Source organism: Montipora capricornis, chromosome 3 (assembly GCF_036669925.1).
Source record: "Montipora capricornis isolate CH-2021 chromosome 3, ASM3666992v2, whole genome shotgun sequence".
NCBI classification, from domain to species: Eukaryota; Metazoa; Cnidaria; class Anthozoa; order Scleractinia; family Acroporidae; genus Montipora; species Montipora capricornis.
The window spans coordinates 12,574,746-12,590,677 of record NC_090885.1 but is presented as its reverse complement, the minus strand read 5'-3'; the positions used below and the strand labels follow the sequence as shown (position 1 = coordinate 12,590,677).

Sequence of the window (15,932 nt, the reverse complement as noted above, 5' to 3'; positions counted from 1 at the left end):
CTGTTTCTGTCGATTTAGAAACGAGGTTAGCCTTGAACTTGCTTATTACACTAATAGGCCATTTCCGAGTTGCTGTTTGTCTCGGTTTCGAAGTGAGTCTCGGTGCTCAACTATTCAAAGGGAAATGAGTTTGATTTGCATAAGAATGCGCAACTCATTTTCATTTGAATGGTTGTGCACCAGGACTCGCTTTGAAACTGAGGCATGCAGCAACTCGGAAATGGGCTATTGAAAACAAAATCGAGCAGAAAAAAAGCGCACCGGAAGTGATACAGCTCTCCAATTTGCGGGTCGTGGAGTTTTTAGTACTTTAGAGGGGCCACGCAATGGTACCTTTTCATTATGTGTCAAAAATAGTGACCTAACCTGCAGAATACTCGGCCATTTATTTGCATAAAAATGGCGTGTATTGATATATGCCTCGTTCTTGAAAAGACGCCCGGCGCGACAAGAACACAACAGCAACCGGGTATTTTGCATTTACTGCAAGTTGTTTACGCAACATTTGAATGTGTTTTAAAAAGCCAAAGATTTACTTTCTGTTTGGACACTACATCTGATGGCTAAGAGAGCTGTTTGGCCTGTTGTTTTCTCCACAGGAAGCCAAATAACACAGAACTTTGTTGATCAGCAACAACCTCAACTGCAGTCACAAGGTAAGTGGCTAAATTGCTCGGTTTATTTTCACGACTCCCTTGGTTGCCTTTATTAAACTGCTTTAATATCCAAACCTTATGAACACATCACTTTGTTACGAAAATTTGACTTTTCCAATGAACGACGGACTGAACAAAAAACAAATGAGTTACCAACTGTTGATAAGGATTAAGCGACTTCTTCGATCGACGCTGAAAACTTGATCAAATTAAACAACATCAAGTCATGACTTACGCAATCGCGGCTCCGATGCCAAATTAAAGAAAGTTCTGCAATAAAACTTAAACCGCTTCACTAATGCTAACGTCTTCCTACTCTTCTCAAAACGCCATGTTTTCAGCGTGGCTACTATAAGCAAATAATGGCCTCGCTTTAACGCAAACCTAGCAATTTATAAAGTTCCTTCTGTTCTTGCCATGACCTATCCTACATTTTATTCGATATAAACAGTTTTATATTTCCGGTCTTTTATATTCGCATTAATTCCTAACGCTTTCGACGGAATGGCATTTCAACGAAACGACTTATCAGATATAATCAGAGACATAGGTCCTGACCATTGAATTTCTTACACAGAGACGAACCGATGACCATTCAAATGTTGGCCTCGTATACTGTAAGCTTGGCGAAAGGAAAGCTCGCACACTTAAGATTCGGTCTCACGCATGTGCAGCTCTCAGGATTGGCAACTGTAAAATTAGCTGGAAACCTTTGCAAGTAAAAGAGCTGCGTCTAAGTGAGAATTTTCAAAGAGCTGTATTGTATCTGCATGCGGTCGGAGTTCTGTTTGAACGGAAAGGTCGGAATCAAAAGTGTCAGAGGAAGATAAACCGTGAGGTGGTTTGCGCGTTTTAAACGAATTAAAAGGGCAACGATTCGGAGAAGTCCCTGATCCTTCTTATCAACACACCATACCAATGTAAGGTTTTAAATTTCGCGCATTCTTGCAAAGACAAGACTCTAACCTCAGATCTCCATTTTTCTGACAATCACTAGGCGAACAAGATAGCAGTCTGAGAGAGTTACGGAGTTTCTTTCCCGAGGATGAGTAACTGTGGAACGAAAATGGGGTTATAATAAACACAAAAAGAGCTATGCTAGCTATCCTGACGTCAGCGTTACAGTATACGACGGACTTTCCAGAAAATGACTCGTAACTAGATCAACACTTTCCTCGATGAACGCGAACTGTTTGCTATAACGATTAGTGCAAAGGAAGGCTAAAGAGCTGTGATTTAACAATCAGTTAAAATAAAGGGGAATCGTTGAATCATACATAACCATTCTTTTAGCCTTCAATTTGTCCCATTTCGAGTACCATGACAGTAAATTGTGACCTCGTTTGTCCCCAATCGGGACAGCTTCACCTTTTTTCAATATTGCGTTTGCTTGAATTCTATTGTTCTGAGAAAGATATCAGGATACCCACAGGGCAAATGTACACTAAATGAACCAAAACCCAAATTTACATCCATATCATATATTCAGTGCCTCCTGGGCCTCCAATGATAGATCTTTTTAGAACGATAGCATTTGTTGCAGTCGCCGTGCTGGTAAACAGGTCAGGGTTACAAGTTCTCCACTCGTTAAAGTGGTACTATGATCAAATTTTTACCCCTTGATTTTTTGAGTGTATCACATAGAATTCCACGAAAGAACAAAAACGTCACTTACCGTTTGCAAATATCTTCATTAGTTCCGGAGATATTTAAGTATAAAAAATGGGTAAAATATGCAAATGAAATGACTGATGACGCCATACAATCAACCCAATATGATATTGAGTATATAAATAGAGCTACCTTGGCCAATTTGCAGCGCAGACCATTGAGACTTGGTAGTCTAATAGTTCTACAGGTAACACACCTATGGCTATAAAAAATTCTGTTCCCATGGCAACTCACTCTTTTCCAGTCCCCACCCACTTAATTTCAATATGTTAGTGATTTTCAGCTTGAAAAATGTTAAAACAAGGCCACAAACTCAAGCTAACATGTTTATATGCTTGCTGGATCATGCATATGAAGTGCTGTTAGCAAATATTAAAATGGAATGCCAAAGGTGGCCAGAAAAGCTTTTAATATGGGGGAGGTCTGGAACCCAGTATGATGCCATGGTGACAGAACTGTTAAGCTCATATTGTGGAGAACATTTAGTAGAATCTTACTGCAAAAAATCAAAAATGTCTGATACAAATTGGCTAAGATATCTCTTTTTATTATATTTGAAACAAAATTTGGTTGAGTGTATGACGTCATCACTTGGCTAATTTTAATCTTTTAAAAACTCGAATATCTCTGGAACGAAAAGAGATGTATATTTGAAAAAAGTAAACAGCGTTTTTCTTCTCACGCAGACTACTTGTTTATGTTTCAAAATGGCTTAGATAGGAAAGATGTGATTTTCGTCGTAGTACCACTTTAAGTTGAATTCATGCAATAGTCGTGTGCTATGAATTTATACCAACAGCAGACCGTCACGTATCTACTGGGTCATTTTATCTCAACGAATAATTCGATTTCATATGTTGCAAAATAGAACACTCTCATTGAGTACACGGCCCAACAAAAGACTGTTTTATAAGCACTTAGTCTTTCCTTGCACTACCGTAAAGTAACTTTAAAAAGTGCCCTGAAATTAAGCATTCACATTACGGGAGAGTTGCGCACACATGCTAACCTCTTTGCATTCAGTCTTACAACGAAATGGCTTAAAAAAACCGCTACTATTTGCACGGCGTTGCTTTCAAACAAGTTGCTATTTCTTTGTTGACGTAGATGGGTTTCATTTTTTTGCGATTCCTTTTGCTGTAACATAAAGCGATAGAGCATGCCAAATGTTTTAAGCTTTTCCTTATTCGGGGCGAGGCCTTTCAGGGCGACTGAAACCAAGAGTTACCCTCACTGTATATAAGTTAAACATTTTTGGCTGTAAATAATTGATGCCTCTTGGTTATGTGGTGCTTTACCCCGAAACAACTGGGGTTTTTTTGTTGCTTGTTTGTTTGTTTAAGAAATTGAAATAGGTATCTCGAGGTATCATTAGAATACAATTTGGAAGGGATTTGTGCCAACATGTCGGTCTGATGAAAACTATTTATGGGCATAAGACTTTTGCAACAGAATATCTGTTGGTGTTCTAAGCACACGTACTTTACAAATGTTTATGTAAAATAAAGTGGCGCATTTTTTGCGTTAGGCAATGTGAAATAAACTGAGAAACATGCGCGTAACTACAGGAATCTTTCTAGTCTTTCTCAGGAATCGTACCCAGAAATCGTGCCCATTTGCTCTCTTCTTAGGTTGGGAGGAGGGAGGTGTTATCGCGAAACGCTCTTTAATTGCTTTTTATCCAAATATTCGGTTAGAATTGCGCTAGGCGACGCCAGCATGAGCACAACCAACGTATGCAGGCGCACGAACTTGTCGTTCGTGCGTCTGCGTCTGCGTCGTGTCGTTGGAACTTGTCGTTCGTGCGCTTGCATTCATGCGCAGACGCATGAACTTGAAGTTAATTGATGCCTTTTGTTGAAACTTAAGGTTCGTATCATGAAAATGCTCCGGAGATTACTTTTTTTTCGTGTGGTTATGCTTTTAAGCAAGCCCCGATGGACCAAAGGAGCTGATTGGCCGTCCGCTTCCATATATATATTTTTTTCATAGAACATGGTTGTTTTTAGTGAAAAAAGTTTATATGGTGCTAAGATCTTCCTATCTCGCAGAAAGGAAGATCCTCAGCATTACATTACGGATCGCTGCCCGCGCTATTACCTTGTGCACTCTTGTTGCGTGTAATGCTGTACTCATCCACCCAACATGAAAATAGCCCCAAGAATTTGAGCCCAAAAAGTGCTCTCTGAATGGTAAGGTGCTCCATGTGAATTTTGCTATTCCCTGACATTTTTAGTAAATCCCTCCATGATAAGACCTAAAAAGGTCTGGATTCCTGCTTAACGTCAGAGAATTGAGTAGGGTTACGAAAGTAAGGGGAGAAACGACTCCGGAAATGTACTTTTTTAGTGGTAAAAAAAAAATAAAATGAAATGAACGGTATTAGTCCAAAAGACTTATCGGTATCGGGGGATCCGAAGATCAGTTTATTAATAATTAAGTTCTTGTGAGTTTTATGCTAAATTTCGAATTTTGACGCTACAATCTTAGACTTTCTCGAGCTCTTCCTCTATTGTTGCGCGGTTATTGAGGTTATTATATCCTTGCATACGCAGTGCGCGCGGCAGTCAAAACTGTGCTATCCTGTCAATCATTTTCCCTTTCATCGGAAACGGTGCATTTCTGTGCGCAAACGACGCTGTTGTCGATCTACCCTGTCGAAAGGACGCCAGTTAAGTCTTCATTCGCGAAGTTAACACAAATATATACGTTATCAATACAGTTTTGACGTCTTGTTACACTGATTCGAAAGTATGGTACTGAATTTGTCTTAAAATAGTTAGAAAAAGCTTTTAAAAAGCATAAGTAACAGCCTAAGCACGAATCGCCGCTCTCTGGCAACACAGTTTTGGCGCCAAACTTGAATCAGCTGAATTCTGTTTGTGCAATTTAAATTTTACTAGCGGATTGATTAGACGAGAATGCATGAACTAGTGAGATAATACTTGAAAGGGAAACTAAAGGTATTTGTCCATTATAGTGACTGCAGATAAATTTTATTTCTTTTTTGTAGACACAATAGCTGTATTTAACGTTCAGCCCACGTCTCAGCGGTGTTATTTTCAGAAGGCGCGAAAACGAGGCTTCCGGGTCAAAACAAGATTTCTTATCAAAGGACTGTATGATTTTTTGATTGTTTACTGTTTCCTTCCCTTTTTTCTGAGTAATTTGAGGTTTGCCTGTACTAATTTTGTCGTGGAAAGAATTGCAAGGCACTGTATAGCATATGGATATGTTAACCGAAGTAATAACTATCGAGGATAGCCTCCATTCAACTACTAGTTTTTCCTTTTCTGAGAAAAACAAATTCTGGATACTTTTTTTTTCGCATTGCGCGCGCTGAATCTCTTACCCTTCTCCATATCTGATCGAATGTTGACCCGAAGGCCTCGCTTCCGCGCGGTCTGAAGCGAACACCGCTAAAAAGTGCTTTCAAATGTAACAACAGCTATAAAAATATTTTCCCCGCGTTCTCCTGCGACGAGCGCAGGGCATCGGCAAATGGGAAAGGGAAACACTTGTTTGAACTCTTGTAACAACATACTTACTTCAGAAACCTGGTTGAAACACTCGAGGGTTTAGTAACCCATGATTGCTCTCTACTTCCCGGTAGGTGTGGTAGCGTATTTATTGTCCCCGGTTACAGAAAGAACCGTTTTATTCTTCACTCTAGTCCCTTTATAATGGGCGTCAAGGTAAAATACATTTTCATTCACTTCAAAAGAAAAACATAACTAGACACAAAGATTTTGCATGTGGAGTACAAAACACAAGTTGGGTTCTACTTCATCGAACGCAAAAGGGGATCTGTTTAAAGTGGACCTTCAGTATGAAGTTTTTTTTTCCTTTTTTTTTTTGAAAGTTAGTTTCAAGGATGTAAATAAAAAACAAATTGCCAGCTCAATTTCATGATACCACAACTCGCGTTAAAACTGTGGCTGAGGTAAACAGGTATCTAACAGCAGTGAAAAGCATGAAGTACCATGCTAATCCCTCCTCAATAACTTCACCCACATCTGGCTACGAGTCCGGATTCCAACCCGGGCCACATCGTGGGAGGCGTGTGCAATCACCACAACGCCATTCACTATTTGTCAAAAGCCATAATACGCCTTGTCTACCCCCAAAATTTTGCACAATCATTGTTTGCAATTTCATCACGGACGTGAAGATGTCCCAAGATAAATCAAAAACAGTGCATATGCAAAATTTTGGGTGATGAACAAGGTTTCAAGAATGTCACTGTTGTGGAAGTTATGACTTGATGTTCGTTTTCAATGAAAATACTTCATAGTACACTTTAAAAAAGAAACGCAAAAAATCGGTTTCTTTGTAATCCAGAACGGATCAAATGAGGCGATCAACTTGACTCATGATTTTCTTTTTAAATTATTACTTACATAAAATTAATATACAACACAGAAAGGTCCCCTTATTTCTGAATAAGTGATTAACATTAATATAATTACATAGGTGATTATTGGAAATTCTCTGCGCTGATTAGTTGCGCTTGCGGTGATTATTAGGCGATAATCACCTAAGCTGTTTTTCCAAAATGGCCGCCATCCGTCTAGTCGAGGTGACAGACGGCGGAATTAAAGGTTCTAAAGAAAATGCGTAGTTGTCAAATAATCACGCATGAAATTATACTAAGACAATTATTCTCCTCAGGCTCGGTGAATATCGGTGAATATTTATCAAATATTAAAAGTTCTGCGTGGGGCAAAATTCGTCCTGCGCGACAATTGGTCTCATCTCCAGAAGACCACTGTAACATGGACGGTCACTTCAAGCATTATCGACTTTTGAATGGAAAGTCATTTCTTGATAATAATTAAAATCCTTTTGAACCTTGGAATTTGATATACATGACAGAAATTCAAGTGAGGCCTTACGCTACTGTAAGTGAGATGGATGATGGATTAGGACAGAAGTAAATGTCTGACCTGGGTGCGAACCCACGATCTCCGCATTAGTCATCGTTGCTCTACCGACTGAGCTACAAGGCCAGACGGGAGCAGACCGTGGGAATTTCGGGACAGATCGATCGGCTCGGCCCACGCCAAGTTCTAACTATGAATGAGTGTTGTCCAACACTCATTCACCTGGAGTTCGAATTTTTGGCAAATGATGGGCCACTTGTAAATTGTGAACAGTTTTTAAATTTCGCGTATTCTAAGTTACTATTTAAATTACTATAGCTGGGCCATCAGCAATAACGTTTGTAATCTTTTTCTCTTGTACGTCTTCTCGCTGGGAGTTCCTTTAAGAGGAAAACAAATCACTTGTTGCAAGATGTTATCAGCGGTTACTACTATCACGCCTCGTTTTAAAGAAGACATAAATATACTTCTCAACTATTGCCAGTCAAAAATGGCGCTTGCCTTCGCTGCATAACTGGAGCATATTATTCACTCATACTAATCCCTCTCGCATCGTAACTAACCATGAGTATTAGAAGTAATGAAGAGATTAAATGCATGATATTTCCAACTTATATTAGGTTTACTTGCACGTCTTACGAAGCAGCAGGCCAACACTTCTTCCGCTGATTCTAAAAACGGCGTCCCGCAAGGGCCTATGGGACGTAGTTTCATTTCTCATAGTGCACCTATTCCGGGCTCCTTTCCATTGACACTGCGCAAGATCGTTCCTGGCATGGCTCAGAGGAAGGACGAACTGTATAAACAACTGCAGGAAGGTTAGGGTGTATTGACGAATAGGTGACCGACACTTCAAAACACTTCGTTGACTGTTTACAACAAATATATTCCTTAACACACAGATATATCCCACAACATAGACAGGGCAACCACTGGGATAGCTTCACTTTACATATTGACGACGGACTTTCATCAAAACCAGCATATCATTTTGGCTTTGTCAGGGAAAGCATCCCCAGTAAATATTCTCTCAGTGTAACTATTGCTTGTAATTCTCTCTTCAGCTAAGCTTACCTTTCAGCAGTAAAAGTCAGCAATAAAGTACGCTGAGGTGGTTAAATAATTTAAACTGCTTATGGAAGAAAGTCTAAAAAGGCTAATTTCCTATGGTTCTCTCTCCCAGGCGTAGCTCACAAATACACACATCTACGATTAAAAACTACTCGTTTTCTCATTATCTTAATGGTGTTAAAACAATATCCGTTTTGGTTTACCCTATTCTGAAATGAACAAAACAAGCGCTAATTTTTTTTCCTTTTGATTAAGGAGATTTGAAACCCATAATAGACAAGTCCCATTTTGCGATCCAGTAACTCGAAGAACGTCTTGAGGTGGATTTCCTGAATTCTGACTCCACAGTGTAATCGAACGCACACAAAAAGTCACTTTCTGTTATTCTGAATTACAATTGAAACTATGTCATTGTAAATGGATCCGATAACTGCAGTTGATCCCTGGTGACTCGACAATGTAAGGGGAGAAAAAAAAGGATCAAATAAGGGAAAGAAGAAATAAAAGGGGAAACTAGAGGGCGAGGGGGGATCCTCACGGAGAGCAGAATGAGCACCGGATATCAAGGAGAAAAGAAAGCAAGAAAAGATGTAACGAGGGCTTAAAGGAAGAGATTTTTTAAACGCGCTAATCGTTAATGAGGGCTATAGTTTCCAAATATGTCTGTTTCTGTAAGGGTTAGGAAATAACGTGGAGTTAGCATAGGGATCCAATGTCCTTGTCCCTCCACTAGAGATTAACACACAAAATTATTCCCAATGTAAAATTAGTTTGAAACTGTAATATCTCAGTCATATTTTAATACTCATGGATCAATGCTTGTGGTCAATCCTGAAAGTCTGTAGTTCGAGTCATTGTGAGTCATTTTCTACTAGAAGGATTAAAGTGAAATTCAGCACCCTTTTTTTTCTTTTTAAATTCAGAAATCAACAGAACAGCGTTCCTTCTGCTGATGCTGTAATTTCGTTGCCAGTCAAGCAACTAACAGTCCAGTCGTCAGTAGTCTCGTCCCGCAACTCGTTGGTCCCGCCAATCAAGGCGTGTCCCGCTCTGAACTTACATCAGGTACCTTCACATACCCGAAAGTGAAATAAAAAGTTTTTCTTGTGAGAGGATTATAAATGTAACGTGTTTTTTTTTTTTTGTATTAAAATTCAGCGATGAACGTGAACAGCATCTCTTCTGCTGGTGCGAGCAATTTGGTTGCAAGTCAGGCAGCCAACAATCCTATTTTCAGCAGTCCCTGTCCCGCAGCCTGCTGCTCCAGCTAAACCAGGCGTTTCTCGCTCTGAACTTACATCAGGTACTCGTCTAATTTAACCATCCTGCGGCATGTCTGTTATTCCTTCCACAGTATCGACGACGTGACGATCTTACACACGTACCAGGGTGTCATGCATTTTTTTTTTATATTGGTGAATAGGACCTTATACCTCTACCGTGTAAGAGGTACGAAGTGTGGTCATCCTGCTGGGAAACTCGGTGATTATATTATTTACAGGGGAGTGCCTCGCATGGGACCTCGCGTCCCATTTGCACCCGCCCTTGTGGATCTTCGTATTATCGTATTAAGTGCTACTGCCGTGTGTTTCTTGTATTTTTGGAAGTCAAACCCAATAAAGCTGTTCGAAAAAAAAAAAAAGGTCCCAGCTTTCCTCCCGATTTTTCCCAAAATTCCAGTGATTGAAGTTCCATTTCCAGTGCGTCCATTTCAGATTTTCTATGGAAACAAGTGTTGACGTTGGAACTTCTCCATTTTTCTGATCATGATCCACTGTATGATCTTTTGCAGCAAACAGCAGTTTGGAACTACCCATACCCGAGACAGCAGCAGATGCTATAACGAAGCTCTTACAAGTCCCTCCATTCTGTCTCAAGATCAGCATTCCGCTGACCCTTAACTGCTTCATTAAATGCAAAAATCACATCGTCATTAGACAGCAAGGAAGACACCCTAAACCAGGATACGTGCCACTCCAGAGGTGCAAAATCTCTGGCAAAATTACCAATGTAGACAACATGAATTACGGAACCGCTAATATCGGGGCCAATCGAGCCAAGGTTTCCGATAATGGTAAGGTGCATGCACGGTATTGAGGTGAATTCTTGAAATAATGAAAAGATTTGGAAATTCCTTCTACAACATGTTTTACCGTGCCTAATACTGCCAGACAAACAGTCCAAATTGCGCATTTCGTTCATGGTCAGCTTGAGAAAATCTCTCAATTCAATATTAATTTGTCTTCGAAAAGGCGTCGTTGTGGTCAAATCGAGCGGAGGGCACAGAAAATATACTCGCGTCATTCAGTTTTTCACCTGTGTAATAGTCTCTCGGGGGAAGACTCCCATATAAAAAAGGGCAGGGATGCCCATTGGAAATTTCAAATTAAACCCCTAAGGAGACCAATCTGGGCGTGGCCCAGGCTTTTTTTGACCGCTAAAAGAGGCCATATTAAAAACACGGATATATAAAAAATACAGTGACTTTTAATGATGCCAAAGACATTATCATCTAATAATTTCACCTAAGTGAAGAAACGTAAAAGTGTAAATATACACTTTTACATTTATTCGCGCGCAACCCTAAAGGAGACCTTTACGGCTACATATGATTGCGTTTTGCCCAGAACACCCTAAGTGAGACCAAAATCCAAAATTGACACCCCTAAGCGAGACGACGAGCATCCTCCCCTTTTTATGTGGGAGTTTCTCCAGCCCCCCCCCCCCCCCCCCCCCCCTTCCCGATGGGGGGTGAAGGTCCGGATCAATGAAGAATGCTAATTCTTGGTTTGCCCACACGTGACCACTTTCCTGACAACGGTTGCTATCCGCCACGTTGGTGTACAGCTTGCGTGAATAAACAATCACAACAAGTAAAATGTGCGTAGTTTTTCTATCAAAATCCTTTTTTCTCTCGACTCCAAGCTTGCTAGACAATAATAAGAAAGCTCGTCTTACATAGGTTACGTCACTTTTAAGGAATCAAAAACCTCATATTCTCTCACGCAGAAAAAAAAAATCAAATGGTTTTCTTGCTTTTGTCTACAAAAAGTCTTTCAATGATATAAGCGTATTTCAAAAGGTCTAATCGTTTTGGCGGAATAACAGTTCTGTCTGACCGAGTTACTGTGAAATTGCTCGAACTTAAGCTTTCACACTTAGGCAAGTCATCTCTCCTTTCTTTTCCAGCTTAGCAGCGGAGTTTGGGGTTTCAACCGGGTGTTTCCAATTTCTCCACAGAAACGATTGGTCAGTTTTTGACCATGTACGATCTAGATTCAGGGGATTTCTGCACTAAAACAGCAGGGGAACTCTGGTCTGTCCCCCAAACTTTGTTGCCTGGTTTAAGCTCAGGTAGAACTGAAGCACGATGTCGCCGGTTGTATTTTTTGGGCTTGCTTATGCTTGTACTACAGTTCAGTTTTCCACAACTGCTCCGTTTCTGGCCATTTTGGTGTTAGTTTCTCTGGAGCCGAAGAAGTGTAGAACGAAGTTTTCTTCCCATCAGTAGCTTTTCAGGGGTGTACCCATTGTGCAGCAGTGTAGATCTGTATGACAAAAGTGCCAGATAAGGATCTTCAGACTTGGTTATCAGATCTTTAGCCGTCTGAACAGCTCTTTCTACTTCTCCATTGCTTTGCGGGTAGTGAGAACTACTGGTTAGGTGAGTAAAATCCTCATTCTTCAGCAAATTTGGAGAATTTAGCAGCTGAAAACTGTGGATCATTATCAGATATTATGATCTCTGGGATGCCATGGCGACTGAAATACGACCTCAGATGATTAATTGCACTTTTTTAACGTGTGTTTTTTCAAGGGGGCATTTTCGAAGAATCTTGATCAATAATCAACAGCGATTATGTACTCTTTTGCCACTATGGTAGAAAAGATCAACGCTTATCTTCTGCCATGGCAGCTCTGGAAGTGTCGGTGGCATCATTAGTTCAGCATGGTTTCTTTTCTGTTTGCAGCACGTTGTGCACGTGGTAACCATGTCTTCGATTTGCTGCTGAGACCAGACCTTCATACAGAGTCACGGGCTGTTTCACGAGGTTTGCGGATTTCTTGGTGTCCTGCGTGAATTTTGTCCCTCTTTAAAACAATCAAATATCTTTGTGTAATGATTAAGTGTGTGTTTGGGTCGATTTTAGGGAATGTTAAGTTATCTTTTTGGGTGCAAAATAATTAAATTTCGAAGGCATGTATTTCATCACTTGGAAGTACTTCGTGAATATAATAAATTTTCACCATTTGCGAAACCTTCAAATGGATTAAGCTTCTGGCCGTTGGTTGAATTACAGAAGAATGGTCTACTCCTGTAAAAATTATCTAGGCAAATGATTGTGAGCGACGCGAGAGCTTTTCAAAGTATGTTAAAAATGCAATATTTGCCCCTCTGCCGTCAAATTTCAATTTACGGGTTACACATATATTTAGCATGCACCCTGCCTTGACCTATATTAAGTTGAAATAGACACAGAGATAATAATTTTGAAATGTTCTAACCTTGTTTGCTGTAAGAGGCAGGTCCAAAAGCCGATTTAACGTGTTTCGCTCACCATTTCTTTTTAGAACGATAGCATTTGTTGCAGTCGCCGTGCTGGTAAACAGGTCAGGGTTACAAGTTCTCCACTCGTTAAAGTGGTACTATGATCAAATTTTACCCCTTGATTTTTTGAGTGTATCACATAGAATTCCACGAAAGAACAAAAACGTCACTTACCGTTTGCAAATATCTTCATTAGTTCCGGAGATATTAAGTATAAAAAATGGGTAAAATATGCAAATGAAATGACTGATGACGCCATACAATCAACCCAATATGATATTGTATATAAATAGAGCTACCTTGGCCAATTTGCAGCGCAGACCATTGAGACTTGGTAGTCAAATAGTTCTAGCATGAGACACAAACGTATGGTCGACTATAAAAAAATTTGTTCCCATGGCAACTTCACTCTTTTCCAGTCCCCACCCACTTAATTTCAATATGTTAGTGATTTTCAGCTTCGGAAGCACCAAACCATGTTAAATCAACCCCCCAGTGGCCACAAACTCAAGCCATGCCTAAACATGTGTATATGCGTGCCTGGATCATGATATGAAGTGCTGGTTAGCAAATATGTACAAATGGAATGCCAAAGGGAGGGATGGCCAGAAAAGCTTTTAATATGGGGGAGGTCTGAAACCCAGTTTGATGCCATGGTGACAGAGCACTGTTAAGCTCATATTGTGGAGAACATTTAGTAGGAATCTTACTGCAAAAAATCAAAAAGGTCTGATACAAATTGGCTACGATATCTCTTTTGTATTATATTTGAAACAAAATTCTGAGGGGTTGAGTGTATGACGTCATCACTTGGCTAATTTTAATCTTTTAAAAACTCGAATATCTCTGGAACGAAAAGAGATGTATATTTGAAAATCAAGTTCAAAACAGCGTTTTGTCTCTTCTCACGCAGACTACTTGGTTTATGTTTCTCAAAAGAATGGCCCTGTAGATAGGAAAGATGTGATTTTCGTCGTAGTACCACTTAAGTTGAATTCATGCAAATAGTCGTGTGCTCTGAATTTATACCAACAGCAGACCGTCAGTATCTACTGGGTCATTTTTCTCAACGAATAATTCGATTTCATATGTTGCAAAATAGAACACTCTCATTGAGTACACGGCCCAACAAAAGACTGTTTTATAAGCACTTAGTCTTTCCTTGCACTACCGTAAAGTAACTTTAAAAAGTGCCCTGAATTTAAGCATTCACATTACGGGAGAGTTGCGCACACATGCTAACCTCTTTGCATTCAGTCTTACAACGAAATGGCTTAAAAAAACCGCTACTATTTGCACCGCGTTGCTTTCAAACAAGTTGCTATTTCTTTGTTGACGTAGATGGGTTTCATTTTTGTGCGATTCGTTTTGAGGTAACATAGAGCGATATATCATGCCGAATGTTTTAAGCTTTCCTTATTCGGGGCGAGGCCTTTCAGGGCGACTGAAACCAAGAGTTACCCTCACTGTATATAAGTTGAAACATTTTTGGCTGTAAATAATTGATGCCTCTTGGTTATGTGGTGCTTTACCCCGAAACAACTGGGGTTTTTGGTTGCTTGTTTGTTTGTTTAAGAAATTGAAATAGGTATCTCGAGGTATCATTAGAATACAATTTGGAAGGGATTTGTGCCAACATGTCGGTCTGATGAAAACTATTTATGGGCATAAGACTTTTGCAACAGAATATCTGTTGGTGTTCTAAGCACACGTACTTTACAAATGTTTATGTAAAATAAAGTGGCGCATTTTTTGCGTTAGGCAATGTGAAATAAACTGAGAAACATGCGCGTAACTACAGGAATCTTTCTAGTCTTTCTCAGGAATCGTACCCAGAAATCGTGCCCATTTGCTCTCTTCTTAGGTTGGGAGGAGGGAGGGTGTTATCGCGAAACGCTCTTTAATTGCTTTTCATCCAAAATATTCGGTTAGAATTGCGCTAGGCGACGCCAGCATGAGCACAACCAACGTATGCAGGCGCACGAACTTGTCGTTCGTGCGTCTGCGTCTGCGTCGTGTCGTTGGAACTTGTCGTTCGTGCGCTTGCATTCATGCGCAGACGCATGAACTTGAAGTTAATTGATGCCTTTTGTCGAAACTTAAGGTTCGTATCATGAAAATGCTCCGGAGATTACTTTTTTTTCGTGTGGTTATGCTTTTAAGCAAGCCCCGATGGACCAAAGGAGCTGATTGGCCGTCCGCTTCCATATATATATTTTTTTCATAGAACATGGTTGTTTTTAGTGAAAAAAGTTTATATGGTGCTAAGATCTTCCTATCTCGCAGAAAGGAAGATCCTCAGCATTACATTACGGATCGCTGCTCGCGCTATTACCTTGTGCACTCTTGTTGCGTGTAATGCTGTACTCATCCACCCAACATGAAAATAGCCCCAAGAATTTGAGCCCAAAAAGTGCTCTCTGAACGGTAAGGTGCTCCATGTGAATTTTGCTATTCCCTGACATTTTTAGTAAATCCCTCCATGATAAGACCTAAAAAGGTCTGGATTCCTGCTTAACGTCAGAGAATTGAGTAGGGTTACGAAAGTAAGGGGAGAAACGACTCCGGAAATGTACTTTTTTAGTGGTAAAAAAAAAATAAAATGAAATGAACGGTATTAGTCCAAAAGACTTATCGGTATCGGGGGATCCGAAGATCAGTTTATTAATAATTAAGTTCTTGTGAGTTTTATGCTAAATTTCGAATTTTGACGCTACAATCTTAGACTTTTTCGAGCTCTTCCTCTATTGTTGCGCGGTTATTGAGGTTATTATATCCTTGCATACGCAGTGCGCGCGGCAGTCAAAACTGTGCTATCCTGTCAATCATTTTCCCTTTCATCGGAAACGGTGCATTTCTGTGCGCAAACGACGCTGTTGTCGATCTACCCTGTCGAAAGGACGGCACTTAAGTCTTCATTCGCGAAGTTAACACAAATATATACGTTATCAATACAGTTTTGACGTCTTGTTACACTGATTCGAAAGTATGGTACTGAATTTGTCTTAAAATAGTTAGAAAAAGCTTTTAAAAAGCATAAGTAACAGCCTAAGCACGAATCGCCGCTCTCTGGCAACACAGTTTTGGCGCCAAACTTGAATC

General features: G+C 40.1%; 1 protein-coding gene across 1 annotated transcript in view; it reads left to right on the top strand.

Annotated features, from left to right (window-relative positions):
• Positions 1–15,932, top strand: part of LOC138042243 (uncharacterized) — a 75,753-nt gene that overhangs the window by 20,205 nt on the left and 39,616 nt on the right. The window contains exon 14 of the mRNA XM_068888064.1: positions 600–656. Coding sequence (XP_068744165.1) covers positions 600–656 — 57 coding nt within the window. The remainder of the gene's footprint in view (positions 1–599; positions 657–15,932) is intronic.